The sequence below is a fragment of the Notolepis coatsorum genome (assembly GCF_963971535.1).
Source record: "Notolepis coatsorum genome assembly, chromosome: 1".
NCBI lineage: Eukaryota > Metazoa > Chordata > Actinopteri > Aulopiformes > Paralepididae > Notolepis > Notolepis coatsorum.
The window spans coordinates 37,617,182-37,642,181 of record NC_140165.1 but is presented as its reverse complement, the minus strand read 5'-3'; the positions used below and the strand labels follow the sequence as shown (position 1 = coordinate 37,642,181).

General features: G+C 43.5%; 1 protein-coding gene across 1 annotated transcript in view; it reads right to left on the bottom strand.

The window, feature by feature from the left end:
• The window catches only part of LOC311231311 (inactive dipeptidyl peptidase 10-like), a gene marked incomplete at both ends in the record, with an annotated part of 312,294 nt that overhangs the window by 41,667 nt on the left and 245,627 nt on the right, over positions 1–25,000 (bottom strand). Inside the window, 5 exons of the mRNA XM_084317856.1 lie at positions 6,839–6,938; positions 12,254–12,341; positions 15,602–15,730; positions 21,082–21,151; positions 22,834–22,938. Coding sequence (XP_084173982.1) covers positions 6,839–6,938; positions 12,254–12,341; positions 15,602–15,730; positions 21,082–21,151; positions 22,834–22,938 — 492 coding nt within the window. The remainder of the gene's footprint in view (positions 1–6,838; positions 6,939–12,253; positions 12,342–15,601; positions 15,731–21,081; positions 21,152–22,833; positions 22,939–25,000) is intronic.

The window sequence follows — 25,000 nt, the reverse complement described above, 5'->3', positions numbered from 1 at the left end:
AAGGACCTTGGGGTGGTATATAATAATATATACAGTATGTCTAGTTTAGTAAGGACCTTGTGGTGGTATATAATAACATATACAGTATGTCTAATTTAGTAAGGACCTTGGGGTGGTATATAATAACATATACAGTATGTCTAATTTAGTAAGGACCTTGGGGTGGTATATAATAACATATACAGTATGTCTAATTTAGTAAGGACCTTGGGGTGGTATATAATAACATATACAGTATGTCTAATTTAGTAAGGACCTTGGGGTGGTATATAATATAACATATACATTATGTATAGTTTAGTAAGGACCTTGGGGTGGTATATAACATATACAGTATGTCTAGTTTAGTAAGGACCTTGGGGTGGTATATAATATATGCAGTATGTCTAGTTTAGTAAGGACCTTGTGGTGGTATATAATAACATATACAGTATGTCTAGTTTAGTAAGGACCTTGGGGTGGTATATAATATAACATATACAGTATGTCTAGTTTAGTAAGGACCTTGGGGTGGTATATAATATATACAGTATGTCTAGTTTAGTAAGGACCTTGGGGTGGTATATAATAACATATACAGTATGTCTAGTTTAGTAAGGACCTTGGGGTGGTATATAATAACATATACAGTATGTCTAGTTTAGTAAGGACCTTGGGGTGGTATATAATATATACAGTATGTCTAGTTTAGTAAGGACCTTGGGGTGGTATATAATAATATATACAGTATGTCTAGTTTAGTAAGGACCTTGGGGTGGTATATAATATAATACAGTATGTCTAGTTTAGTAAGGACCTTGTGGTGGTATATAATAACATATACAGTATGTCTAGTTTAGTAAGGACCTTGGGGTGGTATATAATATAACATATACAGTATGTCTAGTTTAGTAAGGACCTTGGGGTGGTATATAATATAACATATACATTATGTCTAGTTTAGTAAGGACCTTGGGGTGGTATATAATATAACATATACAGTATGTCTAGTTTAGTAAGGACCTTGGGGTGGTATATAATAATATATACAGTATGTCTAGTTTAGTAAGGACCTTGGGGTGGTATATAATATAACATATACATTATGTCTAGTTTAGTAAGGACCTTGGGGTGGTATATAATAACATATCCAGTATGTCTAGTTTAGTAAGGACCTTGGGGTGGTATATAATAATATATACAGTATGTCTAGTTTAGTAAGGACCTTGGGGTGGTATATAATAATATATACAGTATGTCTAGTTTAGTAAGGACCTTGTGGTGGTATATAACATATACAGTATGTCTAGTTTAGTAAGGACCTTGGGGTGGTATATAATAACATATACAGTATGTCTAGTTTAGTAAGGACCTTGGGGTGGTATATAATATATACAGTATGTCTAGTTTAGTAAGGACCTTGGGGTGGTATATAATAATATATACAGTATGTCTAGTTTAGTAAGGACCTTGGGGTGGTATATAATATAATACAGTATGTCTAGTTTAGTAAGGACCTTGTGGTGGTATATAATAACATATACAGTATGTCTAGTTTAGTAAGGACCTTGGGGTGGTATATAATATAACATATACAGTATGTCTAGTTTAGTAAGGACCTTGGGGTGGTATATAATATAACATATACATTATGTCTAGTTTAGTAAGGACCTTGGGGTGGTATATAATATAACATATACAGTATGTCTAGTTTAGTAAGGACCTTGGGGTGGTATATAATAATATATACAGTATGTCTAGTTTAGTAAGGACCTTGGGGTGGTATATAATATAACATATACATTATGTCTAGTTTAGTAAGGACCTTGGGGTGGTATATAATAACATATACAGTATGTCTAGATTAGTAAGGACCTTGGGGTGGTATATAATAATATATACAGTATGTCTAGTTTAGTAAGGACCTTGGGGTGGTATATAATAATATATACAGTATGTCTAGTTTAGTAAGGACCCTGTGGTGGTATATAACATATACAGTATGTCTAGTTTAGTAAGGACCTTGGGGTGGTATATAATAACATATACAGTATGTCTAGTTTAGTAAGGACCTTGGGGTGGTATATAATAATATATACAGTATCTCTAGTTAAGTAAGGACCTTGGGGTGGTATATAATAACATATACATTATGTCTAGTTTAGTAAGGACCTTGTGGTGGTATATAATAATATATACAGTATGTCTAGTTTAGTAAGGACCTTGGGGTGGTATATAATATAACATATACAGTATGTCTAGTTTAGTAAGGACCTTGGGGTGGTATATAATATAACATATACAGTATGTCTAGTTTAGTAAGGACCTTGGGGTGGTATATAATAACATATACAGTATGTCTAGTTTAGTAAGGACCTTGTGGTGGTATATAACATATACAGTATGTCTAGTTTAGTAAGGACCTTGGGGTGGTATATAATAACATATACAGTATGTCTAGTTTAGTAAGGACCTTGGGGTGGTATATAATAATATATACAGTATGTCTAGTTTAGTAAGGACCTTGTGGTGGTATATAATAATGTATACAGTATGTCTAGTTTAGTAAGGACCTTGGGGTGGTATATAATAACATATACAGTATGTCTAGTTTAGTAAGGACCTTGGGGTGGTATATAATAATATATACAGTATGTCTAGTTTAGTAAGGACCTTGGGGTGGTATATAATATAACATATACAGTATGTCTAGTTTAGTAAGGACCTTGGGGTGGTATATAATATAACATATACAGTATGTCTAGTTTAGTAAGGACCTTGGGGTGGTATATAATAACATATACAGTATGTCTAGTTTAGTAAGGACCTTGGGGTGGTATATAATAATATATACAGTATGTCTAGTTTAGTAAGGACCTTGGGGTGGTATATAATAATATATACAGTATGTCTAGTTTAGTAAGGACCTTGGGGTGGTATATAATAATATATACAGTATGTCTAGTTTAGTAAGGACCTTGTGGTGGTATATAATAATATATACAGTATGTCTAGTTTAGTAAGGACCTTGGGGTGGTATATAATATAATACAGTATCTCTAGTTTAGTAAGGACCTTGGGGTGGTATATAATAATATATACAGTATGTCTAGTTTAGTAAGGACCTTGGGGTGGTATATAATATAACATCTACATTATGTCTAGTTTAGTAAGGACCTTGGGGTGGTATATAACATATACAGTATGTCTAGTTTAGTAAGGACCTTGGGGTGGTATATAATATAATACAGTATCTCTAGTTTAGTAAGGACCTTGGGGTGGTATATAATATATACAGTATGTCTAGTTTAGTAAGGACCTTGGGGTGGTATATAATATAACATATATATTATGTCTAGTTTAGTAAGGACCTTGGGGTGGTATATAATATAACATATACAGTATGTCTAGTTTAGTAAGGACCTTGGGGTGGTATATAATATAACATATACAGTATGTCTAGTTTAGTAAGGACATTGTGGTGGTATATAATAACATATACAGTATGTCTAGTTTAGTAAGGACCTTGTGGTGGTATATAATATATACAGTATGTCTAGTTTAGTAAGGACCTTGGGGTGGTATATAATAATATATACAGTATGTCTAGTTTAGTAAGGACCTTGGGGTGGTATATAATAACATATACAGTATGTCTAGTTTAGTAAGGACCTTGGGGTGGTATATAATAATATATACAGTATGTCTAGTTAAGTAAGGACCTTGGGGTGGTATATAATATAATACAGTATGTCTAGTTTAGTAAGGACCTTGGGGTGGTATATAATAACATATACATTATGTATAGTTTAGTAAGGACCTTGGGGTGGTATATAATATAATACAGTATGTCTAGTTTAGTAAGGACCTTGGGGTGGTATATCACATAGTATGTCTAGTTTAGTAAGGACCTTGGGGTGGTATAACATATACAGTATGTCTAGTTTAGTAAGGACATTGGGGTGGTATATAACATATACAGTATGTCTAGTTTAGTAAGGACCTTGGGGTGGTATATAATATAATACAGTATGTCTAGTTTAGTAAGGATTGTGGGATGGTATATAGTAATAGGGCTGGGCGATACAAGAAATGCATATCGTCATCAGGAATGTTTTCCTATATCTATATGTATATATCACCATATCTGTTCACATGTGCAACATCACAAGATAAATAATCCAGTTTATGTAAAGTGTGATTTCAAACCAAAAACATTGTAATTTTCAAATGTCATCCCCCAAATATCGAAGATTTCGTTAATATGTGGTTGTTTATTTTCATTCATTTAGATGACATAATTGTGCACAAAGGTATCACAATATGATAATCTCGTCCCAATTTGATCTCGATAAGATACGGCACGATAAACGGCACGAAACAGCACAAAACACTCCTCTGCCTCGAGCCTCGATGACTTCCGCCCTGTTGCACTCACCCCCATTATCATGAAGTGCTTCAAGAGGCTGGTCCTGGCTCACCTCAATGCTGGCTTCTCACCCTCACTGGACAGTCACCAAATTGACTTACTGTGAGAACAGGAGCACAGAGGACACTATCTCCTCAGTGCTACATTCCGCTCTCACCCACCTGGATGAGAGCAATAGCCACGTGAGAATGCTGATCATCGACTTCAGCTCGGCATTCAACACCATCATCCCCACCAAACTCATCTCCAAACCGGGTGACCTCGTGGAAGCCCAGGATCTCGACATCAACCCATCTGTATGCAACAGGATACTAGACTTCCTAACTAACAGAGTAGTTTGTTAGGAGGATAGACAATCTCACCTTCTCCACCCTCACCCTGTTTCGGTTTCCCGCAAGGCTGCGTGCTGAGCCCCCTACTCTACTCCCTCTTCACCCACGACTGCACTTCTGTACATGGCACCAACACCATTATTAAGTTTGCAGGCGACACAATGGCATAAGTGCCTACTTCAGTGTCTATCTGTAGACCTGCTTGTATGTATTATGAATGAATGTTCCTTGTGTGTGTTTGGGGAGGGGGGGGGGGGAGAATTATTTTTATTTTATATTGATGGAATCTCAGTATAATTTTGCTTCTTGGAGAATTCCACATACAAGCCCCTAGAGGGTTTTTAGGCAATTCTCCTTCACATCTCTTTGTGGATTACAATATTAAATAGTTTTTATATGTGTAAATAAACAAAAGAAAGAATGGTGGTGGGCCTCATCAAAAACAACGATGAGTCTCCCTATGGGGAGGAGGCAGTGGCGTCGCGTGGGTAAAATAACAGGGGATGCAAAAAAAAACGTTAAAATTGTTTTATAATTTTTTTTTTTTTTTTTTTATTTAAGTCAAGCAGTCACCATGTACAGTATGGCTTGGCGGCCAGTCAAACTAAGGCTTCCCTTGGCTTCCAGGAGAATTCGCCACTGGGAGGAGGTCTAGCACCTGGGGGCATGGTGTGCCAACAACAACCTGGCCCTCAACACCAACCAAACCAAGGAGCTCATCCTGGACTTCAGAAAGACTTGAGCCGTCGCACATGCCCATGTCCACATCAACAGGACGTGTCTCCAGCTTCAAATTCCTGGGAGTCCACATCTCAGAGGACCTCTCAACACCTCATCACTGGTCAAGAAGTATCACCAGTGCCTCTTCTTCCTGGGTAGACAGAGGAAAGCCCACCTGTCTCCTCAGAATCTGGTGAACTTCTACCGGTGTGCCATAGAAAGCATCCTGACCAACTGCATCACAACTGCAACTGCACTGCCTCAGACCGGAAAGCACAGCAGAGGGTGGTGAAAACCGCCCAACGCATCACCGGTACACCACTCTGCAATTGAGTCTATCCATCACAAGCGGTGTCTGAGGAAGGCACGCATCATTGTTAAAGACACCTCTCATCCCAATCATGGACTGTTTCCCCTCCTCCCCTCCGGGAGACGCTACAGGAACCTCCGCTCCAAGTCAAGCAGACTCAGGAACAGCTTCTGTCCCTCAGCTGTCATCTCTCTGAACACGTTTTACATGTAGATACTTAATCTACGCTGCTGGCAAGTATGACCACGACCATACTGTCTTTATACCTGTATCACTGTACATATTACATACATCTGATTAGCACTACACCGAGTTGTACTCATTTATATACTTTATACCCAGTTTAACCTGTACATTGTATATTACTATTGCACTTTCCTGTTACATTTGCACTCTGGTTGGATGCCAAACTTCTTTTCGTTGTACTGTACTTGTGCTGTATATAATACATTTTAATCTAATCAAATCGAATCGAATATAATCTAATCTAATCTAATTTAAAACTGTAATATTGAATTATCGCCCCAAACCTTATAGTGCCAGTGTTACTGAAATAGCAACACTGAATCCTGTGTTTTTCAGGATTCACTGCATCAGAATGACATCCTAGGGTCAGATCTTCTTCATCTGAAAACACTGGGGAAGCCAACAGGAGGCTTTCCCATAACTGCTTTGGAAATCGAAAGGTTCCCGGTTAGATTCCGGCTCCTCCCAGCGATGAGCAGGTTGGCACCTTGCATGGTGGCCTCCACCGTCGGTGTGTGAATGTGTGAGTGAATGGGTGAACTTGTAAGTCGCTTTGGATAAAAGCATCAGCTAAATGACTAAATGTAAATGTAAATATTTGGCTTGATAACGTCACTTCACACAAAATGTGTCACTTTTAATTTACCCTTCGTAAAAAGGTTGTTTTGGTGTGTGTGTGTGTGTGTGTGTGTGTGTGTGTGTGTGTGTGTGTGTGTGTGTGTGTGTGTGTGTGTGTGTGTGTGTGTGTGTGTGTGTGTGTGTGTGTGTGTGTGTGTGTGTGTGTGTGTGTGTGTGTGTGTGTGTGTGTGTGTGTGGCCTCACCATACATGGTCCAGTCAACAACAGGGGCCTGGGCCGCAGCACATCTGATTATCGTCTCTGCTGACTTGAGCATCATCAATGTGACATAACCACCATAAGCCTGGAGAAGGAAGGAAGGAAGGAAAGGAAAGGAAAGGAAAGGAAAGGAAAGGAAAGGAAAGGAAAGGAAAGGAAAGGAAAGGAAAGGAAAGGAAAGGAAAGGAAAGGAAAGGAAAGGAAAGGAAAGGAAAATATACAGTAAACCATAAGTAAAAACCATGAATGCTGTACCAAATTACAATATTTTATTATTATCTAACAATAATTAACACATTTACAAGTTGGATTGATTGATTGATTGATTGATTGATTGATTGATTGATTGATTGATTGATTGATTGATTGAAAATTGTATTAACATTTTGCAGAATGGGTACAATACAGTACGGCTCAATACACACAATTGTTAAGGGGATTCAGAGAAAGACTTTCGTCTTGTTTACATCAGGGTCCCCCATTTTCAATTAATCATAACATAATGACATACACGACATACAGATAAACAGTACTGTTACATCCAGACATTTATGACATACAAGATATACAAATATACAGTACTGTTTATTTACAGACAGAGTTTCTAAAAGATAATATATACATTCGAGGGGGAAGAAACATTTACCGGGGCCAGTTTCAAATTGCAGCTTCCCGTAAGTGCTCTTTTAGAGCGGTTTTGAAGGTCGGTAGGGATTCACATTATTTTACGGCTGTGGGTAGGGTGTTCCACATTGTTGTGGCATAATTGCAAAACGTGTTTAGTCCCTTGTTTAAGGATTAAGTTTAGCAAATAAGGAGACAGATAGAGAAGATTTCAAGTCACTCAAAATTAACAATATCTGAATTTCAACCTATTATTGAATTTGGTGAGTATGTTTGTGCATTGCATTTGTATGAAATGTGCAATATAACGCTTGGTTAATTGATTGAATATCCCTGTGAAGAAGGTAGAAAAAAACTGATGATAAACAGCAACCAACATACCTTTCCATAAACACCTATACGTGAACGGTCAATAAATGGGAACGTCATCAGATACCTGGAAAAGAGAGATTTCAAACTCAACACTTCCGCCCCCGTAATCACTGACAACTTAATGTTCATGTTCTCATCTGTGTTTCAAATTCTGATGGGCCTGCAGTAATCCGTTTACACCTACAGTACTGGACTAGTGAAATACGAATCAAAATTTGCTAATTCTTTTGGTTCGACACTGAAAATAAAAAGTTTTTAGACTACATAAAGGGAGCATCCGCACACTCAGATCTGTTTATTGCAAGCTTTCAGTCAGAGATCTCTCACCAGATAGGTCTGAGTGTGCAGATCCTCTCTTTATTGTGCTCCAGCTAAGTCAGCTCATTTGTGACTCCACACTAAAGGTTACAGTTACAACTGAATCCATGATGTCGACCTGTCTGTATAATGTTGCAGACATCAGACTATTTTTTAGCCTGCAGGACGTCAACATGCTCAGCTCCACACGGTCCAGACCAACATTAATTTAAAATGTTCAAGTACCTGAGTGCATGTTTTTTTATTTGTTAAGAGCACTTAACCACCAAATTACTCCAAATGCCCATCGCTACATCCAAACGCTCATTTCAAAAGGGGCTGAGTCCATTAAGTCCTCCATCAGCCCTTGCTATGTGATCATTTTTGACGGCCCCTTAGCCCCTTACCTAGCTAACGTCTCTCTGTAACCTAGCAACGCCACTCAGAGTAAATTATGGAACCGTGTTAAGTGAGAGATGTGTGTGCTTGTTGATACATATTGATAAATGACTGGAAATCTGTGCAATAGTCTCAAATCCCATTTCAGTCGGTACACGGAGGCAGTGATTGACCACTTCAGCAACTTTGGAATGTTCAAACTGAGTGATCACTTGATTGTGTGCGTAGTGTGGAGTGATTGGTTTGTGACTGGACTGTAGGGGAGAAAAACATCTTAATATGACTTGGGAATATAATGTCATATTTGCAATAACAGACAGTGCAGTGAATGATTCATAGTTCTAATGAAATCACAACTCCATTAACGCCCCCCCCCCATACACACACACAGCCAGTTTTACTACAGAGCAGAGTGATGACTATTTTACATCCACTGACCTTGTGTGTGTGTCTGTGTGTGTGTGTGTGTGTGTGTGTGTGTGTGTGTGTGTGTGTGTGTGTGTGTGTGTGTGTGTGTGTGTGTGTGTGTGTGTGTGTGTGTTGTTAGCTTAGAAAGGTGTACACATCTCCACCAGGTGGCACGCCAGACACACATAGAGACACAGACACAGACACACACACACACACACACACACACACACACACACACACACACACACACACACACACACACACACACACACACACACACACACACACACACACACACACACACACACACACAAAAACACTGGCCGCTCTCCTTATAGTTATTAGCATTGACATTAGCATTATCATACTAACGCTAACAAACACACAGACAAACACACTCTCTGCGGCTCTGCATGTTAAAACTGGATGGTAATAGGAAACATGTTAAAAAGCATAGGACGGATGTTAGGATGCACAGGAAGGGTGATAGGAAGCATAGGGAGGATGTTAGTGTAGCAGCCTGAATATTCTACTAAGTATTCAGAAGTGCTAACTAACTGTTACTTTCCCTGTGTGTGTATAACGTGTGATAAACAGTGTTCCTTTGGATAGCTCGCCCAGTCTAATAACGAGGTGAGGTGCTACTCTTCTCCGGCTTCAGTATGGATCACTAACAATAACATTGAAGCACCTTTTCCCTTTCTGGAGTGGTCCTAGAGTGGGATCAGTGGCGGTTGCCAGCAGGGGGCGAAGTGGCAGTGGTGGCAGGTGGAGCGGAGGAGAGAGGGAAGCAACGAGGAAGAGGGAGTTACCTGGGAGCGAGAGGACCAGGAAGCTCTCTTCGGCAGTGGACTTGACCGTGAACAGTCACAGTCACAGCGGGCGTGTGCTCTGGAAGAGCCCCGTTGCAGAAGTTATGAGGAGAGCCCCGTTGGAGCGAGCAGCGGGTGATAAGAAGTACTTGCTAGTTGACGGGTTATCCTAGAAGTACCAGCGATAGTGTGTGAGTAAGCGATACAGAAGGAAGGACTAACGTCTAGAGTTAACGGGACTAACGTCTATAGTTAACGGGTTATAGTAGTAAGTGTGCGGTGTATTAGCATGCTGCTAACGGCTCCGTATGACTCCAGTAGACTACCGGGCGCGCGGCGCTGAAAACCGGTGGTATAGTCAGCCACATTGCGTTAGTAGTACAACCGATATAGCAGGAGGGTGCATCCAGACCCGAAGTTTAGCTGTGTTTAGGGTAGCAACAGTATTAGCAGTTCGCGCGACAGCAGCAAGCAACAGCCAGCAGTGGACGTTCCCCAGACGTTACAGAGGACGCCTCTTCCCACCAGCAGAAGTCGCCATCACAGCACGCTCCTCCAGCTAACCACTGCCCATGCTGTTCGCCCAGCCCGCTGGGATCGCCGACGCCATCTTGTCACCTGGACGAGAGGGGATAAGAGTGGGTCTGCCATCTTGGCTAAGTACGAACGGTACCTCGTGTATCCACATCAACGTCCATTCAAGTGAACGCTAACAACCAGTGTCTAAGGGGTACCCCAAACAATTTAAGCCGGCTTTAGTGTAGGTTTTATTTTGGTAACGTGGGCCCACATTTACTTGGTTTTCTTTTGGTATTTTATTATTCTTGTTATTTGAATTCCCAATGTTTCTCTACTTTATGCCTGGGTCTCCCCTAGTACAAGCGGGGTGTTATTAATGTATTGAGCATGCGGTGCCTATGGTGGGAATAGTTTCCCCTACATTATCAGTGAGAGCACCCGGTGCCATGTATGAATAAATCTGTATTAGTATTATCTGTACCTGATAACCTTCCCAGGCTTCAATACAAAGTAGACCTTATTGGGAGCACTGTGTGTGTGTCTGTTTCTTCCATTTGCTAATCTAACCGCTGGGTAAATATTGTGACTGCATAATTATTTAACCCTTACACCCCATTCACAGAATAGCATTTGAAGGGTCTATACAGGTGGTCAAGGAAGGGTACTGCTTAAAGGGAAGCCCAATAATACTATTGAACTGACAGTCACTTGGTGTGGGAGGGCTGTCGGAGGTACTGGGGGAAGTGAGAGTGTGTGGGGAGCTACTGCTGACCGCCTTGGAAGGCGAGGGAGACCAGAGTACCAGTCCCCAGGTTAGTAAATCCTGGGCCCCATCCACTCCTGCTGCAAGCCCTCCAGAACGACGTTCCGGGCCAAAGACGAGGGTACATATAGGTCCAATTCTATAGTATCCCACTACCCAGTGTCTGTGTACTACTACTCCCACAAGCAGGGATAATCCACCCTTCTACATTAGGATGCATAGGAAGGGTGATAGGAAGCATAGGGAGGATGTTAGAAAGCATAGGAAGTATGTTAGGATGCACAGGAAGGGTGATAGGAAGCATAGGAAGGGTGATTTGAAGCATGTTAGGAAGCACAGGGAGGATGTGAGTAAGCATAGGAAGGGTGAAAGGAAGCGAGGATGTTAGGAAGCATATGAAGGATGTTAGGATGCACAGGAAGGGTGATAGGAAGCACAGGAAGGATGTTAGGAAGCACAGGAAGGATGTTAGGAAGCACAGGAAGTATGTTGGGATGCACACGAAGGGTGAAAATAAGCATAGGAAGGGTGATAGGAAGCATGTTAAAAACAGGTTCCAAGCATGAGGAGATGGGGCTTATTTCAATGGACAATTCATGCATAATTGTTTTCATTGAATAGGTATACTTCTAGCAATGACAATAGGTCGCTCTGCCTTTTAGTTGGCGAGATATGCTGCACACATACTGTACACACACACACACACACACACACACACACACACACACACACACACACACACACACACATGTAACGCTCCAAGATCAACTCATGCCTGGGAGAGAGAATACTGTCAACCGCATATTGGGTCCTTCTGTCATGCCGAATCGTAACACACACACACACACACACACACACACACACACACACACACACACACACACACACACACACACACACACACACACACACACACACACACACACACACACACACACACACACACACACACACACACACACACACACACACACACACACACACACACACACACACACACACACACACACACACACACACACACACACACACACACACACACACACACACACACACACACACACACACACCGACAGACGCAACTGATCGCATAATCCTCTCCAGACGAAACCCCTGAGATAACTACAGTATAGTGCTATCTGATCACGTATGCTCATAGAATCAAGCCTGTGTGTGCGTGTGCGTATGCATGTGCGTGCATACGTGCATGTGTGCGTGCACATACTCTAGTGCTGCGACCTGGTCCAGTACGTCCACTGAACCCATCCTCTCGTGAAGCTGCTGTAGAACCCTGAGACGTGACAGAAGAGACGTCATTAGTTCATGAGAAATGAGAAGAGTCGGAACGCCATAGAGATTACATCTCACTTAAAAATAATGGCAGTAATTACAGAGAGTGATTAATAATTAATTAAGGAGAGTATAACAATAAGAATGAAAATTAGGTAATGCACTGGTATATTATTACAATATATGAATAAATGTTATTTTCTATTTAAACTTTATTTAACTAGGAAGACACGTTGAGATTAAAACCTCTTTTACAAATGAGACCAAACAGGGTCATATTCTCATCTAGCAGGGAAATCTGGTATGGACTCTTTTTGCTTGATCGTCTAACTATAAAGGAGGGAATCTGTGTGTGTCTGTGTGTGCGTGTGCGTGTGCGCGTGCGTGTGCGCGCGCGCGCGTGTGTGTGTGTGTGTGTGTGTGTGTGTGTGTGTGTGTGTGTGCGTGTGTGTGTGTGCGTGTGACGCACATATCTTGAGAAGCGACTTCCCGCTCGGTGGGTGTCTGATTGCTGAGGACCTGGCGGAGTGCGGATTTGGTCCCATTTGGTTAGATGGTGGCACTATGACAAATTAACTTTACGTTTTTTGGCCTAATATGCATACTGTATCTCGAGAACCATTCATCCGATCCACTTCACGCTCAGTGCATGTGTTACTGATGGCCCAGGGGAGTGTAGTGTCGAATTTGGTGCCATGTGGCCAGGTGGTGGCGCCATAACAACAACAAAGCAAATATCAAGGGGCCGTTCTTCCGATCAATTCACACGGGGCAGGTGTATTGCTGAGGACCAAAGGTCGGACACTGCACATGTTAATTTAAAGGCACAATCAGTGATCCAAATAAATGGGTAGCCCCACCAGCAACAATAAGAACGGTGACATGTTTTCATTCTCATAGTTGACTAAGCTAGCTGAAGGACTAACACTAGACAATAGGTAAAGATGAGTTTTAAGTGTTTTGTGGCTGTAAGAGGTTTGTTTACATGGGAAGTTACATGTGATTATACCCTACACTCCGCTCTATGAAGCAGACCGGCCGTCAACTAGAACGCCTCTATAAAAAAAACCACCTCACCATCCACGCCGACCTCCACAAACAGCACGTCTCCTCCTACCGTGATGCACTTCAAGCTGCCAAATCTGCCCACTACTCCACCATCATCAACAGCAGCAACCACAACCCCCGGACCCTCTTCTCCACTGTCAAGAAACTCCTACAACCCCCGGACAATAACTCACTCTCCTCCCCTGACCTCTGCAACTCGTTTCTCCTCTCCTTCAATAATAAAATATCTCAAATCAACAGCTCACTGACTGCCCGCATCGCCAATTCCCCCACCCTCGCCCCCCCCCCCCCCCCACTATCATTTTCCCCCCACCTGACTCCATCCCTCCCACCCCTTTTACTGCCTTCGCCCCAGTCGACTCCTCCTTCATCATGGACCTCATGACCACCTCCAAGACCACTACCTGCTCCCTTGACCCCCTCCCCACTACTCTCACCAAAGCCTGCCTCCCTGCTCTCATCCCCCACCTCACCGCCCTTTTCAACCAGTCACTATCCCTAGGCCACATCCCCTCCCCCTATAAACTCGCCGCTGTCACCCCTGTCCTCAAAAAACCCACTCTCGACCCATCCAACCTCTCCAACTATCGCCCCATATCCAATCTTCCTTTTTTCTCCAAAACACTCGAACGCATTGCTGCCTCCCAACTCCACTCCCATCTCCAGTCCAACACCCTCTACGAACCCCTTCAGTCTGGCTTCCGTCCTGGTCACAGCACCGAAACTGCACTGGTTAAAGTCATCAACGACCTCCTCATCTCCGCTGATTCCGGTGCCCTCAACATCCTGATCCTACTCGCAGTGCAGCCTTTGACACAGTGTGTCACTCCATCCTCCTCGAAAGGCTGCACCAACTGGGTGTTGAGGGCACAGCACTTGGCTGGTTCTCCTCCTACCTCACAGACAGACACCAATTCATCTCCCTCTCCGGCCACACCTCTTCCCCCTCCCCAGTCACACAGGGGGTCCCCCAAGGCTCAGTCCTTGGCCCCCTGCTCTTCATCTGCTACATTCTCATCATCCGTAAATACCACCTCAACTTCCACTGCTACGCTGATGACACCCAAATCTACATCATTACACAATCCCCCCACAGCCCACCCCTCAGTCACATTGAATCCTGCATTACCGAACTCCAAACCTGGATGACTCACAACTTCCTCAAATTAGTGACAAGACGGAACTTCTCATTATTGGCACCAAAACCACCCTCACCAGATCCGTACCCATCACACTCACCATCAATGACTCCACCATCACCCCCTCCCCCCTAGTCCGAAACCTTGGTATCCTCCTTGACCCCACCCTCTCATTTGACCCCCACGTCCGCTCCATCGTAAAAATATCATACTTTCACCTCCGCAACATTGCAAAAATCCGTCACTGCCTCTCCCCCCCTGCTGCTGAATCCCTCATACACGCCTTCATCTCCTCCCGCCTGGACTATTGCAACTCCCTCCTCACTGGCATCACCTCCCGCTCCCTCCATAAACTGCAAATGGTCCAAAACTCAGCCGCCCGCCTCCTCACTAACACCCGGTCCCGTGAACACATCACTCCTGTCCTCCACTCTCTCCACTGGCTCCCGATCAAACACAGCATAAACTTTAAAACACTACTCCTCACCTTCAAAGCCCTCCACAGCCTGCCCCCCCCCCCCCTACCTGACTGATCTCCTTCTTCCCTACCGCCCCACCTGTTCCCTCCGGTCCTCCTCCACTGCCTCCCTCACTGTCCCGACATCCAAACTCAAAAACTTTAGTGATCGGGCCTTCTCTCGCACTGCACCCCGACTCTGGAACTCCCTCCCTCAGTCCATCAGAGACTCCCCTACACTCTCCACCTTCAAAGCTCGCCTCAAAACCCACCTGTTCTCCCTTGCCTTCAACCCTCCCCACCCATAACCCCCCCCCCCCCCCCCCCTCCAACCTGATTTATTTCTGTCTCCTGTCTTTTGTGCTATCATGCTGTCTTCCCTGTTCCCCCCATGGTCTCATCTTCCTTTTGTTTTTGTTTCTTTGTTGCTTCTTTGTTTTTGTTTCTTTGTTTTTGTTTCTTTGTTTTTACTTTGCTCCCGACTATTGTCAGCGACTTCGGGTCATTGAGAAGCGCTATATAAATTAAATTAATTATTATTATTATTATTATTACATTGATGTGGTAAAAAAAATAGAAATTCATAATGTATCTGACCTTTGACCTCTGAACGCCGACCCCCTGCCATCCAGCTGGGCCACGATGACCTGCTCTGTCCCGACCAGGACCCAGTCCCACCCCAGACCAAACTCACTAGTCACTGTCTGGCCCTCTGGAACAGTGCCACTGTGTGGAGAGAGAGTGGGAGAGAGAGGGGGGATGTGGGGGAGAGAGAGAGAGAGAGAGAGAGAGAGAGAGAGAGAGAGAGAGAGAGAGAGAGAGAGAGAGAGAGAGAGAGAGAGAGAGAGAGAGAGAGAGAGAAGGGGGGGGGGGGGAGGGGGGAGACAGAGAGAGAGAGAGATCGGAACAGAGGGGCAGCATAGCGAGAGAGAGAGAGAGAGAGAGAGAGAGAGAGAGAGAGAGGGGGAGGGTAGTGCAAGAGAGGGGGAATAGAGGAGAGAGAGAAAGATAATGAATAGAGAGAGAGTGGGACGAGAGAAAGGAGAGGAGGGATAGGGGGAGGAGTGATAAAGAGAAGGGAAGGGAAGGAGAGCAAGACAGATTGTAGGGGGAGGGGAGAGAGAGAGGGTGAGAGAGATGGTCAAGAGGGAAGCGGGACAATTTGATCACACAATAATTAATAGGATGTCAGTTATTCTCTGAATCCTTCAAGGCACAGAGAGAAGAGGAGAGAGAGAGATAGAGAGATAGAGAAAGAGAGAGAGAGGGTGTTTCTGAGAGAGAATGGCAGGGACTGAGAGAGCGACAAAAAGGATAGGGTGGCAGGAGGGAGGTAAGAGCCGAGAGCGAAAGGAGAGATGAAGGCTAGAGATAAAGGAGAAGGAGAGAAAAAAGACAGAAGAGAGAGATAGTAGTGAGATACACAGGTGAGAGAGTGACAGGGGAGAGAGAGAGAGAGAGAGAAAGAGAGAGAGAGAGAGAGAGAGAGAGAGAGAGGAGAGAGAGAGAGAGAGAGAGAGAGAGAGAGAGAGAGAGAGAGAGAGAGAGAGAGAGATGAAGGAGAGAAACAAGAATGATATATATAGAAAGTCCTTGGTTGGTGAAACCCTTTTCACTAATGGAGCCACAGACAAGTGGCTTCATAATTTGACACACAAAGGCGCTTTCAGGGTCAACCACTCTTAATAATGTAATCTGTCAAATAAATGAAAACTCCCCTGAACCACCAAATAAGGTCAATTCTTTACCAAGTACATTCTAATAATGACACCATGGACCAATTACACCCTTTCGATGCTACAACACGAGGAGGGAAAAGTGGATTAAAATGAGGCTTGTTTAAAATGTGGATTTTAAAAAACGGGGCCCTCTCTCTCCGATCGTAGCGAAATTATCTGGATTCTAGCGTTGTTGCCGGTTCTGACCCGGGCCGAGTCGCGGGGTCCTGCGCTCGCCGGCATGAAAGGCAGCAGTGCTGCAGTGAAGCTAAATCAAAAGGGCACACTCGATTGTACTTCTGAGTGAGCAAGTTGAAAGACGTCACTGCAGCTCTGACACTTGAGTATTGTATCTCACTCCGCGCTACTCCTCTGAACGCAGCGTATTACTCTTTCGATACATTTCCATGCCTATAGTTGGGTCAAGAACCAAAATTCTGTGACCATTCTCTGGCTAAGATGTTTTGATGATTGATTTGACTTCTATGGACCTTTTATAAAATATTTAGCCCCCGTGTCCCTCCCAAAAATCCCGGCATGATGGCCAAATCCAAAATACCTGCTGACGCCATCTTGAAAAATTTACTTTTGATCCAGAGCACATAGAATCATGTATGAATACACTTTTTTGTGTAAGTCAACCATGACGATTCCAATTCTGACATCAGTTTGACTCTATGACATCAATTTGACCCAGAAATCCAAGATGGCCACCATCTAGTAGAGCGAAAATATAACTTTTAATGTCAAAACCAATTTTACCATGGTACTGCTGTACTTTAAACAAACTACCTTCATAAGGATCTCAGCAAAATAATTGATGAATGTACAGTATGATAAGATAACTAATTATACTTCAAAATACGCTCTCTTAAAGGGGAACTATCTTATAAATGGCCTTTTTGAGTGTTTAGCATTGTTTCCTAGCTATGTAAACTTATATTAATATGATCTATGTCTCAAAATTCTCATATTGGCGCATTCTTCCAATTCTCCTCTCACAATATTCACCCTCACTGAACTGAGTCATTTGAAAATGTGCTGATATGTGATGTCATAAAGACACCGCTGCATGTTAATGTTCAGGCGAAGACGACGCTGCGCAGTGGTTTAGGAGCCCAGGCTCAAAACAGCTCGAGATCTTGAGGTAGAAAAATGCTGTTTTTGAGGACTTGATTAGAAATACAAAACAATGAATAAAAAAATATATATATATTACAGAGGTGTTCCATAGACTCACAGGAATTGTGTAAAAGTGCCCAAATAGTGAAAGAAATAGTAAAATAGTTCCCCTTTAAATAGCTGTAACTTGCACAGATTAACAATGAAACCACTTTTTTCTTTTTTTCTTTCTTTTTTTTAACTTTTTTTTTCTTTTTTTGCCACGCAGGACCGATAGAGGGAGAGAGGGAGAACAGGAGGAGAGGTAGGGAAGACATGCAGCAAATGGTCGCCGGGACTATTGCCATCCTCCAGATCATGCCCATGTTGACAAGAGCGGTGTAGGGTTCTTGCAGATCTACAGATTGGAGAGAGAGCTTCTGAATGAGCTGGCTCTTCTGTGTCTTCCTATATGTGCCATTGGAGTTGAATAAGGCCACACATTCCTCAACAACACGATGTTCCAGCAACTCGGAGAGATTCACAAGTTGACTGACCTCAACCAGGTCGATCACTGTCTTGAGAACACTCCGCTCCATCTCAGCAGCTCTTGCTTTGAGTTCCTCCCCGGGCTTCTCCATGCAGGGCCGCTTGGCAAATGTCAAGCGTTTGCTCAGAGGGACAGGTGCATGTAGGGAGGTTTTCTTACTGAACACCCGGTCTTGCAAGAAGCTGGTCTCCCACAGCATGGGCTGAGTTGAAGTCTGTGATGAGTTCATCGGAGGCAGGCATGGCTGACTGTAGGGTGCAGAGGGTGGGTGAGGCTGGATCAAATGGGAAGGAATCAAACTCATGCATGCATGCGACCAGGTCCTGCACGCGCTGCTCATCTTCTCTCATCCTTTTGGCCAGGGCATTGTGAGCCACCCGGATCTTGGCCAAATTGTTCACCTTTCTGGAGTGCACTAGCAGCTGCTTCTCATTCTGGAGGATGGAGAGCCAGCCAGACTTCATTTTTCATTGTACACTCGATCCACATGTCCCAGGCCATGTTGGAGTAGGTGTTGCCTGTGATGGACTGAGTGAAGTCAGTACGAAGTAAGGCGACCTGATCAGCAAGGAGAGCTGTCAGCATTGCCCAGAAGTCAGGCAGCCACCTTCCATACCTATTGTTGTCATACACTACCATCCATGGCAGCATGGCACGCAGAGAGCTGACATACTCATCCCAGTTGCAGATAAGTACTGCATGCACATTCTGCATGAGTGCATCTGTCATAGACAGGAAGTCCCTCCAGTAGTCCGCCATGTCACTGGCCTCCACCTGGGTGAATAAATTGGTGATGAGGCTCTCGAGGTCAGTATCATCCTCCAGTGCCGCATGTGCAGCTGCACGGGGTTCTTGGGAGAGACTCATATCTCTCAAAATCTCAAGGTTCTCCCTTGTCTCATCAGCCAGGTTGGGCATGAGCCTCCCCTTTACCATCTGACTCATGAGTGCCTCATAGATGAGCCTCAAGCAACGCAGCCCCCTCTTGTAATTCTTGCCTTTCAGTCCATGGTCAATAATTTTCCTGCCACAAGTACATCTCCTAGCTCACTCCCCTTGTAGCGTTTGTAGATAGCGCTCATCATCACACATGGATGGAAGGGACCAAGAAAGGGTACAATGGCATGGTACTTGTTTAGGTTGCATCTAAATGTTGTGAGTAACTCTGGGTATAATTTGGGTGAGTCAAGATTTGATCTTTAGACACCCCACCCCCACCTCTTTCCTCCACGGGAACACTTACTTTTTGCAACATGCACCTGTTCTCCCAATCCCTCTGGCACCCCTCCCCCACGGGAACTCAACCTTTCTCACAGAATATGGACACGCATATTATTCTTGAACGTAAACACACACATGCACGCACACACACACACATGCACGCATGTACGCACACACACATGTGCATACACACACGCACACACACACTCTCGCAGTCTGTTGAAGAAGAAGGCCTGGATGAGCGAGGTCAACAGGAGTTCTTCATGTCAAGGAATGGCGAGATGGCATGGTCCAAGATACCTTTTTACAACAGAAGGCTGTGCTCAGAACATCATCAAAATAACTCCTGAAAGAAACAGCTTTCGAACACAACACAAGGGTTAACAAACCCCAAACTTAGGGCTACAATGACTATATTAGCTAACTAGTTGTTGTTGCTAGCTAGCTAGCTATTGGGAAAGATGGTAGCACCAGTGCTATCAGTGGAAAGGTTAGTCTGAAGCCCTGCCCAAAGACCAAATCTTACCTTCCCATTCAAAAGTTAAATTTTCGCTCTACTGTCTCTATCTACATTTTTGCTCTACTGGATGGTGGCCATCTTGGATTTCTGGGTCAAATTTATGTCATAGAGTCAAACTGATGTCAGAATTGGATTTGTCATGGTTGACTTACACAAAAAAGTGTATTCATACATGATTCTAGGTGCTCTGGATCAAAAGTAAATTTTTCAAGATGGCGTCAGCAGGTATTTTGGATTTGGCCATCTGACAAAAAATGCCGGGATTTTTGGGAGGGAAACAGGGGCTAAATATTTAATAAAAGGTCCATAGAAGTCAAATCAATCATCAAAACATCTTAGCTAGAGAATGGTCACGGAATTTTGGTTCTTGACCCAACTACTACTATCTGTGTGTACGCTGAAGCTAAAAGGTGTCAAGTGTCAACCACATATTGGACCTGTGAAAGGTTCAACCTATTAGTGACATAACACGTGTGCAAGTCAGATTTCAGGGAAGTACGGAGAAGCTCTCCCTCTCCAGGGGAAGAATGTGGAAAAGGACTCTGCACAAATAACTATAGTCACTCAAATAACTCTATAGTCAAAGTCGCGCCTCCAAGAGGAGTTAACCAATCTAAAAAAATTTAAAGGATCTGTGCATCTTTAAAGGTGCTATGGATAAGACTCAGCCATTAGATTTAGCACTAGATCACCAGCATGTCATTTATCCAATCAGGTGTATTCCACATGGGATGCAAATGGAAAGTAGGGAGGGCATACATACATGTAAACAACGACATTCATTTTGGACCGCAAGATTACATTTTTTTTTATTTGGGGGGTAAAAGCAACACGGTTATTTCACACCATTCTAAAAACTTTGAGGGTGTATTACTTTTTTCTAAATGATTACTCTACATAGAAATGTTATCTATAGCACCTTTAAACGTGTATAATTGTATTGTTTTGTTGTAAGGAACAGACTTACACAATAAGCAGAAGGCCATAGTGGTAGGTTTCAGAGAAGCCATCAGGATAGGTCAGCTTCAGAGGCAGCTCTGTCAAAAGGAAGGAAGAAAGGGGAGCTTGAACAACCAGAAATCAGTCAAGGAACAACAGGGTGGAACCCTGACACTTGGAACTTTAGTTCATTATGTTTCTTTGCAGGCTATTTGTAAAATTATGCGGTGGAGGGGGATTCCAAATGTGTCTTTCAGCACCCCCTAGCATTGTAGTCTTGTTTAGCATTCCTCATTCAAACACTAACCAGGAGCTAGGTCGTACTAATGCACGATTGCTCAGTTAACCGAACCGTTAAGTATCCATTCAGAAATGTTCCCCAATATTGCGACAAGGACCTAAGAAGCATAATGGGATGGCATCGGTTTTAGAGAGAGACAAAACACGTATCATTTTTAGAGAGAGACAAAAAAGTGTTACCATTTACCCCGCTCTCCCCTGTCCAGTATAACCCTTACATAAAGACCGCTCAGATAAAAAGTGTATATATATTTTTTTCATTAGGAATGCACAGACAATTATTTTGTCTGATAACTGGATCATGGTGAGATTCTGGGAAAAGTATAAACCACAGCATACTCGTACAAAGAGCTCTAAGCCTGTATGTCACTGTCTGCAAAACAGCTTTGTCTATAAGTGCCTTGTTATAACTGCACCAAATCCAGACATCCGTGACCTTAATTAGTTTGAAAGGAAATGCGGCTATAACTTGGTAATTGGGTGCATACAGGGTAGCAAAAACGTGTCTGAACAATTCTGAGTCGTGCAGTGATGTTGTTATCAGAAAGGTATCTTTTCTTTGTAAGGAAAACATAACTGTGCTCGTCATAATTTCCATGGACACAGTGAATGATCAAGGCTGCACATAGACGCCTTGAAATTAAATGATTTAACTCATTGTTTGTTCTGATTTATAAAAGATAAATGATATAATCATATTTATTCAATATGTTATTCAATATTATTGAATTGTTCAACAAGGTGAAATGTCAAAACAATTTTATAGCGAGTAGACAGGCACACGAAGACAGAAGAACAGACACACACAGGCACACAGGCACACAGACACACAGGTACACAGACACACACAGACACACAGACACACAGGTACACAGACACACAGACACACAGGCACACAGACACACAGGTACACAGGTACACAGACACACACAGACACACAGACACACAGACACACATTTGCACTAGGGCTGGGTGATATGGCAGAAATATCATCATATCGCAATATTTCTCTTAGTTTTGACGGTATAACAGTATTTGACAGTAGTGTTCCAGTACAAATTACAATGTGATATATCACATCTTGTAATACAGTTGTCATGGTACTATTTCATAAAACAAATTCTATTTTCTTTAACTCTTTTCAATACTGCTGCAAGTAAAACACTTTTGATCAACTTAGAAATACACATTATGTTATATATATATATATTTTTTACGATAATGTAATATATCGGCATAGTAAAAATACCTTTGCATGGATCCGTGACGGTATAATACCTTCATATATACAGTATACCTCCCAGCTATAATTCATTCAATCATGCTCACACCCATGTTCGCGCACACACACACACACACACACACACACACCTACACACACACACACACACACACACACACACACACACACACACACACACACACACACACACACACACACACACACACACACAGTAGTCTAATATGCATGCTTTCTCACCAACGTTGTCATGAGCACTGGTTACGACTCTGAATTCCGTCCAAACTGGTCTTTTACCTTCCAGCGCTGATCTCAGCGGGGCGTTGTTCTCCAGGATGAAGTATGCTGCGCACAGAGAGGGTCAGAGAGATGTTTTCACACCTGCCGTTTGGTTTCCCTTGATGAATTCAACTGGACGGCTATTAGGAGACATGCCAGATACCGTGGCAGCAGGGGGATGGATGACGGGAAGAGCTGTGGCTATCAGAGCATCTCCCCCCCCCCCCCGACTGTAAAGGATGGAAGAGCTGTGGCTATCAGAGCATCTTCCCCCACACACCCCCCCCCTACTGTAAAGGATGGAAGAGCTGTGGTTATCAGAGCATCTTCCCCACACACACCCCGACTGTAAAGGATGGAAGAGCTGTGGCTATCAGAGCATCTTCCCCCACACACCCCCCCGACTGTAAAGGATGGAAGAGCTGTGGCTATCAGAGCATCTTCCCCCACCCCCCCCCACCCCCCTACTGTAAAGGATGGAAGAGCTGTGGCTATCAGAGCATCTCTCCCCCCCCCCCCCCCCCCCCCCCCTACTGTAAAGGATGGAAGAGCTGGGCTATCGGAGCATCTCCCCCCCCCCCCGACTGTAAAGGATGGAAGAGCTGGCTATCGGAGCATCTTCCCCGCACACCCCGACTGTAAAGGATGGAAGAGCTGGGCTATCGGAGCATCTTCCCCCTCACACCCCCCTACTGTAAAGGATGGAAGTGCTGGGCTATCGGAGCATATTCCCCCCCCCCCCCCCCCGCCCCCCCCCCCCCCCCCTACTGTAAAGGATGGAAGAGCTGGGCTATCGGAGCATCTTCCCCCACACACCCCCGACTGTATAGGATGGAAGAGCTGATCCACGATCTGTAACTGCATGGACAGTTTTTGGACACTGTCACCTTGCTACTGACCTCGTGTTTTCATTCAGTGGACTGAATGAAAACCATACATGTCCAGTTCAAGGGTTAACTTGATTATTATTAACAATAATAACTATTATTAACAATAATGTTTAATAATGATTGTAACAAATGTCAGTTATGACAATAAAGCATTATCGAATTGAACTGAGAGAGAGAGAGAGAGAGAGAGAGAGAGAGAGAGAGAGAGAATATAATTTGTATAGTAAAAAAAAGTTAAAAATATAAAAAAGCATTATCCGGAAAATGTTGTTCCATTATCCATTCCAGATATTTATAATATGATCCAACAGGTTATTACATGATCCGGCAAGTTATTACATGATTCGGTTCATTACATTATACTGTGTTACACGCAGGGCCGCCTCAGGGGGTGTGCGAGCAGTGCGGTCGCACAGGCCTTGCGGGAAGGGGGGGCATCGCACAATTTTTATTTTTTTATTTTTTATTTTTTGCGAGGACCCCCTTCCCGCGAGGCCCTTTTTCATCACAGACCTAAAATCTAGTTTTGCTTATATGCTTATATATTTCACATTAGACACGTTGTAGAATGTGTCTGACTTGTTCCTGGCAGCAGAATTGGTTTCAATGAGGGAGGGGTTACAGGTAAGGTAGCGTCTGTTGAGTTCATTGTGTGTGTCTGTGTGCGTGCCGGGGGCGGGGGGCGGGGGGTGTGGGGGGGGGGGGGGGGGGGGGGGGGGGGGCGTGAACCGACTCATTGCCAGACGTGAGCGATTCGACTCACGCTCACGGCAATGAATCGGCTCTTATGAACGAGTCGCTCATGACCGACCCATCACTAGCGTCTGACTATTTCGCGTGTGCAGCATTGGAGGTTATGCCAGCCAAGATGAAGAGGACATCGTTCGGCAGATGGACTGAAGATGAAAGTTGTTGCATGTTAGACAGTTCAGTCAGGCTAGCCATCCCGGCTAAAGACAGGGACAGCTAGTTAGCTTTAGCTACGTTATAATATTGAGTGCTAACGTGTGGTTCAGTCGGGATATAGCCATGATGATGTCGGCTAGTAGCTAGCTTAGCTAAAGGCTAATTAGCGTTAGCTAACCTAGAGACAGCGCGTGCAGCATTGTTATGCCAAGATGAAGAGGATGGTCGTTCGGCAGATGAACTTCGTCAACTCCACGCGGTTGTCTCCATCCTCTTGGACGTTTGGTGAGTTTTTAATGCACTCTATTCTATTCCCGCCGTGGATATCTCTC